Raw genomic sequence first — 22,603 nt, 5'->3', positions numbered from 1 at the left:
TTTGTATTTAATTCTAGATTCATTTTGAATGAGCAGCATAATTATTGTCATTCGATTCGCTTGGTTGGGTTTGACCATTCTTCAGTTCTTCTCTTTTCTTCTTCTTCATTGAATCGCTTTCATCTTCGTTAGATCTGCATATCAGCGGGTTTGCTGTATGAGACCATCAGGCGATTACGTTAGATAATTTTTTTTATGTAGATTTATGTCGCCCATATTGACGTCAATCGCAATCATTAGTTTCTATCTATGCAACCAAATTAGGTGTAAACGCGATTTTTTTTTTTGGTCAGTGATGCGATATTCAAGAACTTAACAATATGGTCGAATTCGATTGAATCGTACGTTTCACACTCGAACGTCACAACACTTCCACCTTTGCGCACGTGAATTCCATCAACGTACTTGATTCATGTATATTCAAAAGAAAAAGAAGACAATCGATTGATTGAATTGCTTGCGTGCGACTTTTCTCCTAAGATCACGCCTTATTATATCACGCCTTGATGATTTCAACGATGCGTGCAATAAATTAAATCTAGACCTTGTCGCCCTTTTCAAAAATCTATGTCAACATAAACTTAAATTAAATTTTAAAAAGACAAAAGCAATGTTGATCTCAAATAAGAAAAATATTGATTATAACAATTTTGATATTAGAATCAATGAAGAAAAAATTGAGCTAGTAAATGAAATGAAGTATTTAGGAGTTGTTATCGACAATAAGCTAAATTTTGAAGCCAATGTTAACTACATTTGTAAGAAAGTAGGAAAAAAAGTAAGCGTTTTAGCAAGATTAAGAAATCAATTGAATTTTCAACAGAAAATATCCATATACAAAACAATAATTGAGCCCCATTTCACTTACTGTGCAACAATATTGTTCCTTTCAAAGAAGTCAGATTTAAATAGGTTGCAAATAATGCAAAATAAATGCATGAGAAATATCCTAAGGCTTAATAGATTTTCGCATGAAGAAGATATGCTAGAAATATTAAATTTTTTAAGTGTTGAGCAGCTAATCAAATTTAATACATTGTTTTTCATATATAAAATTACAAAGGGATTTGCACCGCAATATTTAACTGAACGAATAGACTATAATAATCAAAATATAAGGAAAAACACATTAAGAAGCCGCAACAACATTGAATTGATAAATGCAACCAAAGCATGTAGCCAAAATTCACTCTTTTATAAAGGGATTTCGCTATTTAATAGCTTGCCTGTTAATATTAGAAATGAAGAATCAATCGATAAATTTAAAACCAAACTAAAAGATGTACTTATGGAAATTATCTAAATAAAATTATTATTATTATTGTTATTATGTATATTACGAGCATTTAGAAAAAAAATAAAAAATAAAAAGAGAAAAAGAAGTGAATCTCGATCAGGTGATGTGAATCGATCAAAAAAGTGTCTGGCATCAACGAAGCGCATCGATCAATCAACATTTCGTTGAGAGATTAGCCCAAATTCAATTCGTTTTCGATCAACAGAATCAATGAGTCAAGTTAAGACAAAGTTGATTCTGCACGTCATCACCAGATACATGGGACATCTTCATTCCGGCACATTAATTAATGTTGTTGAACATTCATGTTTCAATTGGATGTTTTGCATATTTATCTGTGTGCGCATATCTAAATCATGGAAAACTATTGGCCCGAAATTATCGGAATGAAATCACATGCGTCGTGGAACAGTGTATAAAAGGTTTTCAAGGTTGGACCATTTGATGTGTGCGATGTTTTGACGCAATTTTTTATGTTATATAATTCGACGAAGAAGGGAATGAAAAATTGCCCAGTTCTTGGAAACAAATGCATTATAATCGGCTTTTCTACGAATCGTTAAATTTCTAACCGATAATCTTTATGGCAACGCATGCGATCATGTGTTCAGCTTAACGCGTGTTGTTCGCACATGATAAATAAAATAGTATTCATTACAACTATCACTTGAGCGCTTAATCCAAACGAAATTGCCATAGCCACAAGAGAAGCAACGAGTCTTAATTCAATGATAGTTACAAGAGAGTTGAGCTCTTTCTCGCTTTATTCTCTTCTAGTTCCGCTCTTTTTACACAAAACACACCAAGATATGTTAGGAAAAGATGTGCGAAAAAAGCCCATGATCCATTCAAGCATATTTCATTAAAATCTAAAAATAGTTGTAAATTCAATGAGAGCGAAAAAAAACCAAGTTGATTATTTATGTAAATATTAATAATCCAAACAATTGACCCAATACTACGTGACCATAAGAAACGAGAAATTATTCTGCGAATTCTGCACGCGCCATCCGGACCGGGTTTTTTTTTCTTCTTCTCTTCTCACTCTCTCACATCGATGTGTATAGATTCTTTTGGCCAATGTTCTATTCAATCTATAAATCTACGCACACGCTACTTCCAGTCTGCTCGATTCGAACCGACTTTATGGCTTGTTTTTTTCCTCTTTACATTCATGGCTGGTGGATTATGAAGCTTGTAAACTAATTCATAGAAAAAAAAACATTTTCATAGAGGAGATTTTATGATGCGAGAATGAATGTGCATTGTGCAGTACAAGAACATACACCGTGCGTGGAACACTGTTGAATGCCATCCAAATCAATAACCATTAAGTGGTTATAATTTGGTTGAGTCTCAACTCTAAAATACCGCTCAATTATGAATGTATTTAACAAGATTGTATTCACCATTCATACAAATAATAATTTGAATGGTTTTATGTCCCATGGACACGTAGAATACACGTACATAGATAACTGGGTGTGCAATGTACATCGGTTTTTAAGACGAGAGCTTCTTGAGCACGGTTAGCTGCTGTTGCGCACCAAATGAGAGAATAAAAATAAATCCGCAACCGATGCTACTAATCAATTGGAGAACTTTATTGATAGAAAGCAAGCCATTAAAAAAACATTGGCATGAGGTTATGCAATGGTCACAGAAAAAATATATTTATTTAACTGGCAAGTATTATGACAAGTTCATATTTCCAGCCGGTAACCGGTTGTTAATGCATAAAATGTTGCTAATATGGATTTTCAACTCAAGATAGCCATTTTCATGACAACGCCCGTTAATTGTATCGAATGATAATCCGACTAGCTTTGGTCTTCTTTTTTCGCTTATTGTGCTTGAGTCAAATGGTTGCGAACTGAAACTATCAGCACGGAACCTAGATTAATTTGGCAATAAAAAAATATTTTATATGGATTCGATGAAAGCATCACTTTTATTTTGTTCGGCAGAAAAAGTTTTGTTTTATTATAACCATTATTTCTTGCGGCCAGCAGCAGCAGCAGCAGCAACCAAAGCAGATGAAGGCGATTAGAATATGAATTGCCGGGTTTTAAAAAAGGCAAATTTTTGGTCCTTTCGGCATATTCAGTCGGTCACAAAGTGTGGCAACAAGTGTTCAATTTAGATTACAAGATGTGCCCGTTCATAATCTTCGATGTCACGCTTAATATACACATCTGTGCGTTGCATGTTGCCATTATGTCATCAGAGAAAGAGAAAAAAAATGACACACACACAAACACATAAAACGGCAACAACAAAAGCAACGACAACGACAACGACGACGACGACGACGACGACGAACACCAAATATTTAAATGAGTTTTTTTTTTTGGTCGGTTATTATTATTACCATTTTGTGTCATTTTGGGTTAACGTGGCTCAGTTTTTTGGGCTTTGTCTCTCACAATAAAAGAGTTTTTTTTTCTCGTTATGAATGCGGAATATTACCACTTGGCTTCATTATTTTTATTATTTTTTTTTTCGAGTGGATTTTATGTATGTTTGTGTGTGAGTGTTGACGCTCAACGGTTTTGAATGGCCCGATAACCGACTAAAATGCATGAGAAACAGACAGAGAGGAAGAGAGACACACACAGATCATTATTTATTCCGAATGCTTTTAATCTGTTATTGGAGCAATTCTTAAAGTGTTGAGCGTAATATTGAAAGCATCGCAGTTGAAAATGATTTAAATTTTTCGGTCGTGTGACCAAATTGCACACAAATTCACTTAATATTTTCATCATTTTTTTCTTTGGCTCGTCAATTTTTGGCTGATGTGATAAACGCGGGCACATCCCATGAGTTTTGTGCTTCGTTCTAAACAACGCCAAATCAACTGATTATGTGAATTAAGATGAATTTGAATAGCTAATGAGAGTGGAGCGTTGTAGAATCAACGATTTAATCCATTTAGCTGTATTGGACACTAACAAAAAAAACACCGTGAATATATGCTCCGGTAACTTGCTGTGTATTTTATCGCTTCTTCTATTTTCGTTTATTTCATTTCTTCCGTCATGATACCTGAATTCAAAGCAAACAAGAGAAAACCTTGACAATTTTGGCGGCGATGGCAGCAGCAGCAGCAGCCACGCTCAATGGACATGGAAAGTGAATATATCGAATTTTAGGTGATTAACAAACGACACGTAAACCAAGCAACACAGACGGATCAAAATTTGCACATCTAATGCAAATTTTATTATGAAATTAAGTGAAGCTGCCGTCGTCGATCGATGCGCGTGTTTGTCTACATTTTGAGTTGCATACACATTGTGTAATTTGGATAGCGGATCGAAGGATTAAAGCAATCATACTGACCAGATCAATTAACACAATTCATTTCGCCAACGACACCCGATTAAAGACAAGAATTGCGAAAAATTATTCGCATTAATAATTCGATGCTCCATTTGAGCCATTTTGATAAAAACCTCCTAATCCTACTGCAGCTGCTGCTACTGCTATTATTCAAATGTTTTTTTTGCGTTTGTGAGTCGCAAAATTTTTATGATCATTTGTCTGGATTAATCTAGATTTTTGACGTTTCCGTAATGAAGTCGAAAAGAAAAATAAAATTTTTAACAATGTGGCAACCATTTGTTTCGAATGTTGTTTTTGTGTGTGTATGTGCGCGCTAGCCGCGCGTGCAATGTGAATCGCATAAATTTAGATTAATATTGCTGCCTTCAGCACTAGAATAATGGGTTTGATTTGGAAAAAACCGCAAAAGTTGTCGGATTTTCGCATTAGAATTTTCGCATCTTTGTCGCACTTTTGGCTTTGCAACAGCTTCAAAGACATGAGAAATAGTCGAAAAATGCGATGCTTCAAAGACCTTGGCTATTCCGGTGTATTCTGTCAATTCGTTGCTACCATTCGAAAACAATTTTTAGTTTTGCCCAAACAAACCGATTTAGATCACAGAGTGAAGATAAGCTGATTCCATCGCTTCATTCTGCAGTCGACTGCGAATCCAAATTGTGGTTGCATATCAATTCGGCACACCTTTTGCCTTGTATGAGCAGCAAGCACTACGATTACATCCTGCAATTTATTTGACGATCGAAAATGGTGCGATTGATTCGATACTTGATTAAATTATTGGACTGAGATTAGCACGGATTTTGTTGCATACAAATAATGCTGCAGACACAATTTCGCCTCAACCAACTGATCAAACACTTTGTGAATAAATTTGCGTGTAAAATGCGCTTGTCATAAAATGGAACCGTGATTAATTTTGCAACAGAGACCCCGATCAATACAGTGGACACATGCGAATGGAGAATACCTTCGTTTTTCGTCTTCGTCGTCATCTTCTCGCCACTCTCGGATCGGGGCAGTCAATTAGAGACACATGTACTGTGTGATGCATCGCAAACCAATATTGGCAACGTGTCATGATTCAAACATTGTAAATTGAATGCATGAATTATTTATCATTAATTCAAATGTCGAAAACTCGTTTTCTCCGTTTAACTTATCGCTTTGGCTTGAGCAAGTGCATATGCGTTCTCAAAAACTGAAGAGAAAAAAAAACTCAACTGTCAAGTAGTGACATATGAATCGGATGAGTTTTTTTTCTTCTATCAAAACTGCTTGTGCTGCTGGCAATAAAATCAATTTGAAAAAAAAAAAATTAACCGAAAAACTAATGTTGTACTCACAGCGGTGTGTAATTTGAGCGCGGCGAAATAAATTTATAAGTTTCCTTTTCTTGCGATTCCTCGCGCACAGTGTGAACATTGTTCAGCAACATCTCGAAATGATGGACGAACAGAGACGAAAAAAAAATGTATGAAAAAAACAGGTTGCTTGATCAACTAGTCAAATGAATGCTCATCTGCATACCATATTAACCACTTTCGATTTCATTTACATGCATAAAAAACGGCCGCGCTGCGTTACCAAATCCATGTAATTTGGTTCATATTCATTAAGTGTTTTTTTTTTTCATTCGGAAGAATCTATGTCGATTTGTGCTATTTTCGATGCATTCAGGAAATTCAACCAGAGTCCAGAGTTCTTACGTGATTTTTTTTTCTAGCCATTTTCGGCCTTGCTGAATATAAATTGATCTCTTTTGTTGAAACATTGAATCGATCATTTAAATTACTAATTTTTCTCTATTATCTCACATGAGTCTATCATTGGCAATAAACAAATATACTCAATCTAAATAAAATAATAAAATCGAATCGATAATCAGTCCAACTCATAGGCCCGGTTTTAACTTTCAACCGTTGAATGGCTGATTCTTTCCTGTATCTTTTTGATCATTCTTCTTCTTTTCATTTGCCGCCTTATTCGACGCCGCAAAAGCCGGAATGAAAAAAAAACATTTACAATGAAACAAATCGCGCAAAAAGACAACATACAACTGTTTACTTTTGACATGTTTGAGTTTTTGGGTATTATCTTAATTATATTTTTGCAGCAGATTGCTGTTGATGAGATAATATAGTGTCTTTTTCTCGTCGTCTCACTCACTTCTTCTTTTGCCTCTCTGTCTTTCTCAGTGCCTTGTTGCGCGCCCATTCACATCACACCGCAAAATAACGAAAAGCAAACACATACGTACAGAATATCGCATGAAATTGGCATAAAAACCGGAATGTGCAAGCTGTGGCGCGAGCGTGATCACCACGTACATCGTCACAAATACACAAAAATTAACAAAACTTTACAAGAAATTATTTTTTTTTCAGTAATTTTTTTTTCGCTCTCCTCTTGCGGTGTAGTTTTGCTTTTGTCGATGTGTAATCTTTTGTGTTTAAATCTTGTCTTCATGCCATTTTTTTTTTTATTTTGATGCTGTGAGACTCGATATTCGTAATATCTTTTGGTTTATTTCGTAAGTAGGAGTTTTATGCATTCCGGGTTTCCTTATTTTATCATCACAAATCGATTCGATGATAAAATCCGTGTTTTTTTTTATTCGTTCCAATATGCAGATTATTCCAATTTTAGAGAACTATTCCAATTTGAGATGAGAGAGTGAAACAGAGACATAAAAACACTTAATTTTGCATCTAGTGTTTTTTGAATTTATGGTAAACACACGAAACAAATGTGTCTATTTTTACTTCTACGCTTTGGGTGATTGAATTGATGATGTGCTTTTTGTCTATTTGGTTAAGTCGACCATATAAAGTGAAACAATGTTAGCGGTGAGCCTTCGAATGCGTTAACTGGCTGCAAACAGTAATGTATTTACTTTGAATTTTGGCAATGGTAATATTTAAAAAAAAAGTTGGTGGGCAATTGAAAGAAACTCGATAATGTCAGTAATTAGCGTTGATTCTGATGTTTCAGATCTGTTTGTTTTGAGAGGGAAAAAAAACTGAGAAAAAAGAGCAGGCACAGAATGACGGAAGGAAAGGAGCAAAATGAAATCAACCTACTGAACACAGAAACAAAAAAGAACAGCAAATGACCAATTGAGCATAATTTGTGTGGTGGAAACCGCATATCAAATGTGATCATATATGAGAATGCAACTGGCGACTAATTGATTTTTGACATGGCCGAAATGCAACGCCATTAACTTGCTCCATCACAATTAAATTTCTTTTATTCGTTTTGTGTACGTGCATTTGCACAGCAAGCGCAAACACAAGATGAAGAACTTGTTTGGTACCGATGCGAGAGCGGTAAATGATACATGGAGAGTTGGGCCGAGTTTTTGGCTCTGCATTTTTTCTCAAGACGGTCTTCTTATTGATTTTCAGTGTGTGTGTGTGTGTGTGTATGTGCATTTTCTTCTGCTGGTGGGCCTAATGATGAAAAATGGAATTTTGAATGGATTTTAATTGATACAAATCTTTTTATAAATGATGTGATTCAATCAATCAGAGCAAAATGGGCACACAAGAAAACAATAATCAGTCCTCCGAACTCTCGATTTGTTATTTTTGGTTGGTGTTCCGTTTTGGTTTCTGCTTCTCGCATACATTTGCACCTATAATTTTCCAAATCACCAAAAATTATTTTGCATTCCGTTTTATGCGTTCATCGGTGCGATTTCGGTACAATGTATAACGGGTCCCGGTATTTCATTTTCGGTCCAGTATCTGGTAAATTCCCTTTGAGGCATCAACCAACATGCGCACCAATACGTTAATGGTATGGAAATTTAAGCAAACTACACGCTTCAATTGCACTTAAATTATTATTTAAATGCAGGTTTTGATTACCACCAGACAAACAAATACGATGATGCATCGCAACTACTGATAGCATTGATACAGCTCTCCTGCATAAAGCCTCTCTCTCTCTCTCTCTCTCTTTCGGACAGAGAGAACCAAACAAAATTGATATGATTTTACCATTTTGATTTAATGCATGACATTAAGGAAAATTCGACTCGTATTTGCAGTTGATTAATTGGTGAAATCCATATGTTTAATTTTTATAAATAATTATGAAGTTTTTGCCTTTTTCACGTCAGAAAAATAAATCACATTCGTTGCGGTGTTTTTTCTTTGGTTTGTTTATCTCCTTTTTGGAGGGAAAAAATGGTCATTTTCATGTCCTCCACATTCAATCGAAAGTCATTGGCTCTGAACGGACTGATCGACTCAGTTGATGTGGATAGTTACCATCGATTTCTCTATCCCTTCGTCAAAACGTAACAAAGAATTATCATTAAATAAATGAATAATTGTTATCTCATTATTTATTAACGCACTCTTTTCTTCTTACAATTTTTGTTTCTCTCTCTCTCTCTCCCTCTCTCGGTCGGTCGTTTGGCCGGTAATTCAAAAAGTATTTTCGGTGCCGGGCCATTTCATGTTTTGCAGACAGAATGACGATAATTGGATTGAATAATTGAACAGAAACATACGTATATTACATTTAGCGTGGCCACTAGCCACTCGCATACATTTATTTTAACTCTTGAAAAATTATTACGTGGCTAATTGTAAATAACTCTAAAAATGGGCTGTTGTCTTATCGAAAAAAATTTTCGTGCGGGTTTTTTTTTGTTTCTGTTCGTGTCTCATTCCGTTGAAACTCTCTCATGAAATTTAATTCGTTGTCAATATTTTTATATCATCAATTTCGACGTCAAAAAGTTGAATATGAACCGGAATTCCCATCATCAAAGTGATAGTTACTCTTTTTTTTACATGAAATACCTTTTTTTAGCCACACATTTTTGAATTTTGAACAGGATAAAAATGTACACAGTAGCTCTCAAGATGGAATATATACAAAATTTAAAGTGTAATTCTTTTTTTCAGAATTTAAATGACGTTAGCGTCATCACGGAACTGCTGCTGTAGATATGTTAGTTTACTTAATTACCTGTTTGAAACTTTTTTCGGGCAGCAAAACTTTTCCCCAAAATGGGAGTTTATAAATAAATTCTCTAAATCCAGCATTTGAGCACGTGAATTCTATTCTCAAAGCCACCAATTTTATGGCGCGTGATTTCGAATTCATTTTTTATTGTTCATTGAATATTTATCAGTTCAGAAATGAAAAAAAGACACAATTTATCTATAGAAATGACGTATAATTCATGAGAATACTTTTGTTTGTTCAAATGTTTATCATTTTAAATCATATGTCTCCAAGCTAGCTTCGAAATAGAACATAATAGCATTGATTTGAATGAAATTTGATAGTGTATCATATCAGATCATTTTTTCTTTCGGTGAGTCCCTGGATTTTCATTGTATTTTCCAATATTTTGAGTTTGTTTTTCAATATTTGTTTAAAAAAGCATGAATGAAGCGTTTTGTGATTCATAAATGTTTCAATGGAAAGAAAACTGGGTTGGGTTGGTTTTATTGAACAAAATAACGACTGGGTTCGTGTTGTGAAAATTGACTGTTGTCAGAGTTTTGAGCTGTGTGGGCCTCTATTTTTAAGAGAAGGTATCCTTTTCATCCGTCGCTCGGATGTTTTAATTTCGGGTTGTAACGTGTTTGAAATTGGGTTATTATCAATGGCCAAAAAAAGATTGTCAAACGTCAACAGCAACCTCAACCCAAACATATGAGCCGTTGTTTTTCATAGAATACGAGTGCCGTTTGCTTGGGAAATTACAAAACGTACTACTACGTCATGCGATCGATAAAAATAATCCACAGAAATGGAATGCAGTGGATGGATCGCTGTCATCTGATTTCATGTTCGAATTGATACCTTGATTCAACGCGGTTCTTCCCCGTTATTCATTTTCAAAAATCAATGACTTCAATCCGGAATTTCCCAAAAGTACGAAGCAGAAAAAAACAAAAAAGAGAACCGTGATTAAGTGAGAACAAAGAAGAAAGAAAGCAATAGTTATTCATGTTTGTTGCTAGGGGCTAACCACGGATTTTTTATTGACAAAATCTGTTTTTATCGCCCAATTTTAATGACATCCTTAAAAAATTGAAAAAATCTTTATATATTGAATTTTATCGTTTAATATCGACTATAAACGTTTAATGACGTCATTACCGATTCAAAAATGCTGGAATTTTTGGTGGATCCTTTGGGTCGTTTTGTACTGCTCCCGATTCTGGAAGTGGATCCTCAGGATGGGCCAGGGCATTGTCAAACCCAGTCTGGTCCATCCTGAAGATCCACCAAAACCCACTTCCAGAATCGGGAGCAGTTCTGAACTATCCTGAGGATGCATCAAAACCCGCTTCTGGAACAGTATGCATTCGTTAAAGCGAAAAAATTACTGCAAAAATCGGGTAAAATCGACCAAAATGTGATCATATCGGAATTTATTTGTTTAAATGATAAAAATGTTAAAGTCGGACATTATTGGTTATTTTTAAAACCGTGGTTAGCCCCTAGGTTTGTTGTTCATCAACAATAATTGAACATGACACACTTGAACTCGATATAAACTTCTAACTGCGAATGTTTTTAATTGATACTTTGATTCAAACACTATTTTCATCGACAAATATTTTTGTACACAATTCCTATTGACAATTTTGTCTAAAAGAAGAAGCATCGGTCGCCGAGTTGGAAACAGCAATTCAGGCGAGAGTAATAATACAAAATGAACTGTATAATCACCAAGTGAACAGAATCGAAATCATGTGTTGGGACGGCTTCAAACTTATGTTTGACGTGAGAAGTAGCTATGAACTAGTTGTTATGTCTCAAATATGAATATCATTTGTTCCATTCGAATGAGCTGATAGAAGCAGGAGGCCCGCCTGATATTTCAATACTAAATAGAAATAGTTTTACTTTTATTTGAAACTCTTCTTTTTCTAATAAATTCATCTCTCTTTTACCAAGTTCATTCTTATTTTATTAAGCACATTTTTCTGCTTTTACCAAGTGTATGCCACTTGCCGCTCGCACTAGTAATTCATAAACCACGCTACTTCCATTGACAACTTGTAATGGACACTTGAAACTGATTCGAAACGTCAACAGCGAAATTTCGATGCACGTTTCAATCGTTGATTCGTTTAAACCAATTAGCATGAATATATTAATTGACAATTTACACGGATACTCCATATGGAGCACTACGCCAAGCGATTGAACGTGTTGCTGTTCAAATTGTGGCGTGTATTCTTGTTGCACCGGTTGCATGTTCGGCTGAATAATTTGAATTTATGAACGAGAGAAAACCAGTGACGACAAAGATTTAAAATTCAATTTGAAGAAATGATTTATTTATCGTTTGTTTTGATGACAGGATGGCCGATTGCGTCAAAGAAGCGGTGATTTTTTTCCCTTCTAATCGATAAAAAAACAATGAAGAATGACCTAATACGCTTGCCGTAGATTATTTTGAAGGGAATATTAATTCTAGTCTTGGGCTATAACGTCATTCCCTTCCGAAAAAAGATACCAGAAAAATCAATTAATGAATCAAAGAGAAAGCGCTGTTCGTCCCATCAAAATCAAAAAGAAATTGAGCACGTTCGAAGGATAGCCTTCAACTTGTTGTGACATCGCCAATGTCATGTAAAAACGAAACTAGCCACATGCAAAGCTTGCGTTTTATTTCGAAAAGGAAAGAAACGCTGTGTTTGCGAATCAAATGTTCGTCAATCACTTTATTAACTGCGATTTCGTCACTGCTCAGGTGAACGATAGAAGAAAATCAATTTGACCAAAGGATAGAAGTAAAAATACGCATTCAAATCGTTGAGACGCTTGTTCAGCGTAATAAAATCGATTGAATTTGTCGTTGATTGAATGGCTGAGCGCGAATGCATGGATTCAGTGGATTACCTGACCGACAAAATGGTTCGCATCAGATGGATAAAAAAGCGACGGCTGCGGCGACGACAACGACTATCGCAGCACGTGAAAACAGAACGCACACACACCTTCGTTCGCTCGTTCTCGCGCGCACCCCATGTGTGTTTGTGCAGCTCATGTCAATTTTCCATGTTTTTCACTATCAACATATCTATCTTCGAACAGTTAAATATAGCGTGCGAATGGTTTGTATTTATACAATCATCGTCGTGTCGTGGCGTTTCAGCCCCAAAGACTCGAAAACATTTCTCTTTTTTTTCCAATTTTTGACGTCATCATAATTTTTATTTACGTAAGCATAAAATAAGCATTTTCGATTTCGTCCTGCACAGTTCTTGTGTGTGAGTGGCGGCACATGATGACGACATCGAACGGCAACCATCGCCGTATACCATTTTGTTCATGTGCCGCATTCAATTCATTGAGCAGCTTCAATATATTTTGCGTCAATATTCAACAATTAAATTCGAATGCATGATTCTTGTCCGAATTTAACGATGTGACGTGCGGCACTTTGGTCGTCCATCACCTCGCCGGCAATTCGACCACCGCTACGTTCCCACTTTTATGGCTCAATCGATATTTACTGTCCATTCAATAAATTAAATGACATGTTTACCAGTTCAAGGAATTTACGGGCAGCACTTATCCTCCCTGGCCGAAGTGTCGATTAGTTATGGACAGTTGACATTCAAATCATTTCAAAGTTTTTCGTGACATCGACTATCGAATTATATGGTTGAATTGAATCAAAAGAGCCAGATTTCTTGAGGAAAAAAGAAGAAAGCACGAAATTAAGAATTTCAACTGTCTCATGGCACAGGGAATGAATGAGCTAAGAAAAGAACGACGTAGCCTGGAATATTGAGTTTTAAATAGAACTCCATTTCTCTAATTAGAACGATTTTAAATTATATAGATATTTAAGAAGACAAACTCGTTGCTGCTTTGTTAAAAATAACCAAACAAACTTATACTGAGTCAAGCACAAACTTAAACACTCAAATCATTCACAAGAAACGTCCCTACTGAGGTTTTTTTTCTATCACCAAGCGATATGTTTATATTAATAAACCCATAAAATGTGTTGTCAATCGGAAGTGCTTGTGTAAATCAGAGCATTTCCGATTTGTCACAACTGTAGCATGTAACCGGCATAACTCTGTAGCTGTTGCTGTCGCCACCACCGTGAAAATTGTTGTGATTGACCGTGATGACACACGCTTTATTGGTTTTCCGTGAACATTGCATCAACGATGGTTTGGTGCCTTCCAAAAGCGCCCACGCTTACGTTCATTGACGTAGACGTCACTTATGCCACGATGGAATCTTTGATATTCATTATAGAAATTCACAATTGAAAGCTCAGACAGTGTGCGCCGCAGACATCACCCAATGCAAATACACAAAGAGATACAGAGGAGAAAAAACCACGAACATTAAGTGCTAACAACAAAGGCGTACGTGGTAAACGGTTTACAATTAAGATAATTGCGACGCAGTGCGATCATTGCTATTTTTCTCGTTGGTTTTTTTTTGCTGATTATTTCGTTTTTTTTCTTGCATTAAAACTTAGAAACGACACATTTGGTCTATGTGTGTATAAAAATTCCTTTCGGTGGCTTTTTGTTTTGGTCGACACACAGTCAATAGACTAATAATAACACACCGCAACATAAAGAATAGAACAAAACGAAACACGAGAAAAAAAAAACATTGTACAAACACAACTCATCATGGTACAGAACGTCAATGTACGTGATCGGTATTCGCAATGCAATGCTATATTCTATACGAACCGAATGAAAAAAGTTGAAATGTTCTCTCGCGTTCGCGCGTATTTCTTCTTTTTCTGCGTCAATGTGTATTTTGCTACTTGGTTCTTTTTTTTTGATATATATGGATCTTATTAAATCGCGATTCAAATATAGAATTTATATGTGTTTTTTTATTGAGCCGTTTGTCGACACACACGAACCGACACCGATTGTTCCATGTCTGACGGATATAAAGCATTCGAAAAACAAGCAACTTTACAATCTACGTGCCATTGTCGTCGCTGTCGCTGTCGTCGTCGCCGTTGCTGCCGCGTTCAACACGGTGGATTTTTGCCGCATTCCGTTACGTTATCATTTTTATGAAGGAAAAGCGAAAATACAACAACAACGACAACATAAATCGATTCACCGTTTCTATTTACGCTGGTTTTATTTCACCGGTGTGCGGTGTGCTTCTAATGACGTCATTTGAATTGAATACTCGAGACGGTTTCGCAGGGATCTAGAGGTTTCATTGATTTTACTTTCGTTGGAATAGGGAAACAGAAAAAAAAATCGATACGCGCAAACAGAGACGTGATGCTTTGTGTCGATGGATTTGGTTTGTTAAAACAGAGAATCGGACTTTCCGTTTCGCAAATGCAATGCTCGTTAAATCTATATTTTAATCGAATCTTCCTTTGATCTGATTATTCTTGATGCATGCCACTGTTGTCGCCGCTGCCATCGCTGCCGTGCAATCTCAGTTGAGATGATTCAATCAGTGCCGCAAAGCAGCCGTCAATTTGAAATTCAAACGTCTTCCGCGTGTGCATTACTTGAATTATTGGCATGAAAGTGTCAATTTCAAATCAATTGCCTTCGAGAAAATAGACTCTCACAAATAACACCTCATCGGCTCTCAATTCAATGACTCTTGTATTCCATATACAGATTTCAAACGATTTGTTTGTCAACTCAAGTATTTTCGATGCATTGACAGAAAGTAGCAGCACTACTTTGATTTTATTGCAATCAAATTGAACACATCGTGGCATCGAGCCTTTTGAAATTGGTGCGTATCGTGTTCGTCTCTGTTTGTTTTTTTTTTTTGGTTTTCGTGTGGACGAAAGCAAACAAATCGAAAATAAGAAGCGAAAAACTGAGAAAAGGAATCGAAAAATAGATTTGGCATGAAATGGACTTACAACTCTCTCTCTCTCTCTCTCTCTCGCTGAATTGTGCCTATAGATAGAAAATAGAAGAAAAGAGAACCAAAAACGCGGAATTGCCAACCGATTTTGTCACAAGCAGTGCAATGCATCTTCCCCATGTGTGTGTGTGTGTGTGTGTGTGTGTGTGCCTTTTGCTCGGCAACACAACAGCAAAATAAAACGTTAATTTTATGCATTTGGTCAAATCGGCTCGGCTATTTTCATCTCAAAGCAATTGTAGCAAAACAATTGAAACGGCGATTTTTCCGTTCAATTGTCCGGAAACGCGGTTTTCTCTTCATTAAATATTTTCGGCTAGCAAAAATTCGCGTTCGTATTGAATAAATTGTGTGCGTTTATTGAACAGATTTGTTAACGTCGAAAAAACCGCCGTTACAACGTTTCAAGATAATTATTTGAAATGACGGAAAACGGAAAAATGAGCTCGCAATGCTCCTAATTAAACCGAAAAGGAGGACAATATCCAATCCAACCCATTTCTGTAGAGATCGCAAAGACATTAGCAAATTAGAATAATTATCGTCGATAGAAAGAAAGCATTTGCATTTGGTCAGTCAAACAAGCGCTACATTCGGTCAATCGAATCACATCGGATGCCGAAATGCCTCTATAAATACGTGACTACACAGATTGAATGTGCATAAATTCACTGCTTCTGAATTTATGCTCAGATTAAAAAGTATTGTGCATCATAATCATCATTCTTCTTCGTTGTTGTTTTATTCACCACCAATTCACACATGCAACAATTTCATCGACGCATTACACACACTAAAAATATATCGAATAAAGAGAGAGAGAGAGAGAGGAAACTGATTCGAAAATGAGCAAAAAAGAAGGATGTATCGAAAAAGTACGTTTGCGTCGCGAGAGAACAAAAATCAGTGGCCGTAAACAACACGAGATTTATGCGCGTATGCCGAACAACATTTTCCTTCGCGCTCACCAAAAGTGTTATGATAGAAAATTTCCGCGCTCACAAATATCGGTGCGTGATCGAAAGAACAAATGCAACATTGCGAAATCATCTGCTGTTATTTTTTTGTAGTTGCACTTTTTCTGTAGGCTTGCAAAGTGATATAGGGATAGCGATGCAAATGTGACAGCATTTGTGCCAAATTTATGCGTTTTATGCGAAAATTTTTCGAGAAAAATATTAATTAAATAAATGGACAACCGTTCAGTTGCGGTCGTTTTGGTCGATTCGACGACGACGAGTCATTATGCTGCAATGGCATGTAGCAAACCAGTTACACCATCAAAACCCAATTCACACGCGTTAACCCGATGATTAGTGACAGTTTGGTTTGTTTTCTTTTTTAACTGTTCTGGCATATGTCACTAATGTGCACCGAAATCAAAATAAATTTGAGCAAGTGTTATTTTGTTCAATTTATGAGCATGATTCTCACTTAACCAAACATCAAACTGCCCCGTACGCAAGCAAGCAAGCGAGACACATTATTTATTTATTCTTTTAATTATAAATTTTCTAATCACATGCGATGAGGATTATTGTGACACAAATGAGTTTTCATTTTTCTCGTCTTTTTTTCATACATTGATGTTGACTGCATGTTTTATTTTTTCACTTGAAAAATCGAAATGCGTTCATACAAATTGACAACGTCCATGTTTTTGAATCTGCCCATTTTTCGGCCACGATCAAAGTGAAATTCTTTTCTTTTGCGCGATTTTTGATTGTTTTGGCAACTTCGCAAAAATGGCATAGCACTTGCTGCGCATCGCAATTCTGGTAATAGTTTTGAATTTCTAATAAAATACATGCAACATTTCAAATTTTTCTCGTTAAATTCATCGCTTTTAGAATTATGGTCGAAGTAGAAAAATGGTGGAAAACAGCCGACATATGAGAGAAAAATGGGAGAAAAAAGAAAAAAAAAGTCGAAGAAAACACCATTTTCTCTCCGTTTCGAGACTCATAGCAATGCAACAACTTTTTGAAGTTTCTCAATGAATTTTACTCACATTCAATAAAAACCATTAATGAATTGCTTAAAAACCCATCATCACATGTGAATGCATTCTAATGTGTATGCATCCGAAAACTATTTTACGGCCCTCAATAAAGAAAATGACCGAAAAATCGTAAAAACCAATTAATGGTGTGCTGTTGTCGAGGTGTCGATAATAATGTCTTTCACTCTGTTTCTCGTCTTTACAAAGAAGTTGATTTTTATACTCCATTAAAAGAGAAATATGATTCGTACGGAAATTACAACATGGCGCTTAAAACATAACATATCTCTGTCACACTTATTTTAGACGATTTGCCGTTTTACATAACAAAACTTACCGACTATTAATAAATGTTAGTACAAATTTATAGTGAACAGAAAAAAAATGGTAAAACATATTTTTTTTCTTTGAAAAGAGTGTGTGTATGTGTGCATTGGTTGAGCACCGAGAGCAAATGTGTTAATAAGGCACTTAAAAATGCTAATTGTGTTAGCGGATGTGTCAAAGTGTCTGAGAAATATTAGAATGCGGAAAGTGTGTCTTTTTGTGTTTTTTTTTAAATATTTATTTTGCCCAAAACCCAAACCAAAATTCGCAACTAATAACAACGAGGGAGAGAGAGAGAAGGAAAAACAAAACAATACGTACACTTTTTGTCTTCGATAAATTCGTCTGGTTGCATGTAATTGCTGTTGTTATTGTTAAGATCGCCGATTGATTGGATTGATGTTGGCAGAATGTCACGATGACGGTCGGATAGACCAAAATATTGTGCATCTACTTCATTGTAATTGGTTTGGCCAATCAATGCATTTTGTTCACTCTCGAGATATTCGTTCGTTAGCGGCTCTTGTTTTACGACAATCAGTGACGCCAATCGTGTTCGCATGTCCAATGATTTTCGTTTCGTTTTGTTTTAGAGGTTTGAATGTGAGTGTCTATTTGAGAGTGTATTTGAAAGTTTCTTTTCAATTCGCTCAATGGTGATTTTGCCTATATCCGTCGAAAAAATGATGATATCAATATTCACTTTCTCACCTGATTTATGACTTGTGCTCACAAATGTTCAAATCAGTTGAAATAATTTTTTCTTTTCTGCTGTCTCTTTTCGGTAAAGTTCAATTTAAAATACTAATGTTCAGTGGCAAAAGTTAGATTTTTTTACCAAAAAAAATGTAACTTAAAAGCAGGACATCTGAAATCAAATAATGAATTGCGCTTTCGAATATCAAGTGCACTGTGCGTGATGTATTTGTGCCAAAAAAATGTTCCGTTTTTTTTCGAAATGGTTTCTGTGCTGCTTGGTGTGCTCATGCATTTGGTCGTTTTTCTTTTACATTTTCTTTATGATGATGATGATGTGCAAATCACATAACCAAATCGTTCAATTGTTCGCTCGAAATATACACCGAAAAAATAAACACATATACACAACAACAACAATAACGGAAAATAAAAACAGTGTTCATTCAAAGTGTTCTATCCTCAGATGAAGAATTGTTGTTGCCGATTCGAAATCATAAATGTTTGTAATACTTTTTATCTCCTGCTGGCAATTTTTTGTGTCAATTGTTCAAAATGTTTCATTTTTAAGTCCTGTGTACACCCTCACAACACTGATTTTTATAGCACAACATTGAATATTCAAACAACAACCAATAAAAAAATGTTTTTTCCCTTTGCTTTTACAAATGCAACGTGTGTTGGTGTGTGAAACTTACTAAAAAAAATACCGAGACAATTGCAGTTTACATTTGATTGCTTGGTGGCGATGCAAATGTGTTGTGATACATGGTGTGTAAACATCAATAAAAAAAAATATAAACAGCTCAACAGTCAATTAAGACAGTCAACACACAGATTAAAATAGAGAGAATACAGAGAGCGAGCAATAAATGTGGACAAAGATTTTTTTTGTGTGTGTATAAAATAGATCAACACCTGTCGAGGGTTCATCAACCCTTCTTGTGCAATGTTTCTTCTCCTCCAGCACGACTAATTAAACAAACCACCCGATCCAAATAATGTTCGCTCAGTTTAGGTGTGTGTGTCAGAGTGTGTTCAGCGCACAAATCCTTTTGTTGCAATTCACTTTTTATTTGACATGAAATTTTCACTCAATTTTTAACTTCGTTTTTTTTTTGTTGAATGTTTTTTCTTTATTGTTGAAAAAATAAATGGAACCGCAAGTGTCTATTGGCTGTCAAATTAAACCAGCACAATATTGAAATGGGATAAAATTTATAGCCACTTAACGAAAGTGATGAATTTTTATGTGGACTCTTCTTAAGAGTTTTGACGATGCAAACGAACTTTCACTTAAAAATTTATCTATTCTCTGATCGTGTGAACAAATCACAATCGCTACTGGTCGATTCAACGAGAGAAACAAAAAACCGATAAACTTATTCAGAGTTCGCTCTTTTTTTTCAAATTTACCGCGATGGCAAAAATATGCACCAATATTTTTTTTTTCTCAATAAATTTACTTTTTACAAACGGAACCAGAAAAATTCACTGGATATTTACTTTCAAAATTTTGTTTAAACTTTTTTTTGTTGCTTTGTTGATTGTGTGTTAGTCCTCTCGGTAGAAAAATAATATCCGAATGAAAAAAAAACGCGATTCTACTGCAATCACGAATGGTATAAAATGCAATGGAAATTGTGATGTTTGTGATGAGAAAGATTTGTGTTCTCCGGGCTTGTGTACTTTACGTTACCAATACGGCGTCTGAGACGCGACTGACTTATCACGCGAAATGCACGAGACTATATGATGAATTAAAAGAAGCCAGAGAGAGCACAGCCAACACACAACTTTACCAGCAGAGGCAGCAAGCGGACGAGCGAATGCGCGCGTTGGCCGTTTCTCTCTTTTATTCACTGGTGTGTTTCTGTTTTTTTTTTTTTTTCTCTTTACGTGTTCAATGCACGTTCGGCGTTCCGCATTCGCGTTGGTTGTGTTGTGTGTCGGTGTTTCTTCCTCTTCATCGATGCCGAATGCTTTGCTCCATTGATACATGGAACCGCAACCGATCAAGTGTTTGCGTCGTGTTTTGTACACACAACAACAACACAGATACCGAAAAGCACGAGGCAAACGGCGATATGTGTATAAATAACGGACAGCGCAACAAATTCAATATTGTTCGTTTCGTTGCAATGCTAATGACGTCATTACTATTACGTCATTGTTGAATGAACGAACGAACGAACGAACGACACATATATTTCGTTCTGCCTCGCTGTATGTATCTATAGATATATATGTTGCGTCGTGTGTAGCGGTGTGTGAGCTCAACCTGCTGCGTTGCCCGTTACCATCGGCACACACTCTCCGGTGTGTACACCGAAGAAGTGGGGAACACTGTGTGGCGTTGTAATTGCTGTGCCGTAAACTTACATGAAAATTAATAGCTGCTGTTGCTGCCATTACTTCCCAATACCGAAAAAAGCACGACCGATTAAAAGCGATTGTGGTTCAGTTTGTTGGGTCTCCCCATTTATTTGTTTTTCTTCTGCTTGTTTTTTTTTTCGTTCGGCTTGTACAATTTTTATCTCTGCCTATTTTTCTGCTCTCACTCGCACAGCTCTCGGTGTATTACAGCCGCCCGAACCATGTGAAATTGTTTGGTGTGCTGGCGCTAAATGTTTTATACGTGTGTGTAGATTTTTGAGCCGCCTCTGATCAAGACTACGCGTTTGCATACGTTTCTATCCCCGCTTTTATTTACAATTTTTCTTCATGACTCGCTCGATGTAGTTATTTTTGTGACTTTTTTCTGCGCTTTCTTATTCCTCCTCTGTTTTCTTCATTTTTTTCCATCTTCTTCTTATTTACTTTTTTCTCTCCTACGAATCGGTCTCTTGGAATCTTTTCTCCTACGGCCTAGGCTTCTGGCGATTTGTATATTCCATTTTATGTGTGTGTGTGAGTGTTTTCCCAAGCTTACACACAACAACTCATTCTAGTCAATGGTTGTAATGTACATATTTCATGTTGAATGTGGGTGAAAGTAAGCATGACTCTTGTAATTCAACAGAATGAAAAAAAATTCATCGGCTTGCGCCAACCAAATGAGAAACAAAAACACATCATCGGAAAGTGAACGTAATTGCTCACGTCAATATTTACAATGAAATTATTATACGAGGTGAATTGGTGCACATATTTGATTTGCTATTTATGATAATTGCACCATTTTAACCCGAAAAAAACGGAGGAAGAACTCATGTGTTTCATCGATTGATTACGGAGGCATCGTCATCGGTTATATACAATAACGATAGCAACAATTTAGATATATGTATACGTCATAACTATGACGTATGCAACGATGGAGTTTAAACTGGCTGGATAAAGTCGTAGCATGATATCCACGCAACTGAAACAAATGAAAAAGGGGTAACGTATGCATCGGTGTCCGCAAGGATCAAAGTTGTGGTGTGCGCGCATTCGGTGTGTTCCATTTTAAATTAGCTCGTTAATGGTTTTCCAGCTAATTTAACAATATTACCTTCTCGGCGTTGGTGTTTTTCGCAACACCCCGGTACAACTGGGCGACGGTACGTTCACATGAAAAACATATTCATGACATCAGCAAATTCTATTTAGCTACTATTCTAATTAGTTTGCAAACTTTGGTGTTGTTGTTCTATTGCATACGCAAAATGCTAAACGAAAGCATTTCATCAAGTCGAATTATGAGCAGAAAATCAAAGGCAAAGGTGGCCCGTACAATTTTCTGAAGATTTGGTCGAAATTCAGCCGATGAACGATATCCAATGCGCGGTTCATGGAGAGCAAAAACCGATTCGAATCGCTTGCAAAACAAAAGAGCGATGAAGAGATGTGAAATCGATGCAGCGCACAAGATTGTAATATCAAACGATTCGATGTGGTGCATCTACGTGAAATAAATGTATGTTTAATGGTTTAATCCATAATTTAACATGTAATCAAACTTGTGCTCGATTCACCTCTGGGCGCACTTTTTTCTTCATTACTCTCTCTCTCTCTCTCTCTCTCTCTCTCTCTCTCTCTCTCTCTCTCTCTCTCTCTCT

The 22,603-nt window shown here is 36.1% G+C and overlaps 1 protein-coding gene across 6 annotated transcripts in view; it reads right to left on the bottom strand.

Annotated features, from left to right (window-relative positions):
* The window catches only part of LOC129566752 (probable nuclear hormone receptor HR38), a 61,037-nt gene extending 40,690 nt beyond the window's left edge, over positions 1 to 20,347 (bottom strand). The window contains exons 1-2 of one of the 6 annotated variants that reach the window (XM_055442958.1): positions 20,067 to 20,347; positions 18,186 to 19,904 (exon numbers count right to left, since the gene is read on the bottom strand). In XM_055442958.1, coding sequence (XP_055298933.1) covers positions 18,186 to 18,426 — 241 coding nt within the window. In that variant the 5' untranslated portion in view covers positions 18,427 to 19,904; positions 20,067 to 20,347. Of the gene's footprint in view, positions 1 to 5,991; positions 6,055 to 18,185 lie in introns of those variants that run through there. The other 5 variants (XM_055442960.1, XM_055442959.1, XM_055442961.1 and 2 more) reach the window with 5 other exon arrangements.
* Between the last annotated feature and the right edge of the window lie 2,256 nt (positions 20,348 to 22,603).

This window comes from Sitodiplosis mosellana, unplaced genomic scaffold, assembly GCF_009176505.1.
Source record: "Sitodiplosis mosellana isolate CC-2019 unplaced genomic scaffold, AAFC_SMos_1.0 Smas_scaffold_5, whole genome shotgun sequence".
Lineage (NCBI taxonomy): Eukaryota > Metazoa > Arthropoda > Insecta > Diptera > Cecidomyiidae > Sitodiplosis > Sitodiplosis mosellana.
Note: the sequence above shows the minus strand (reverse complement) of the source record. Positions and strands in the feature narration are given on the sequence as shown.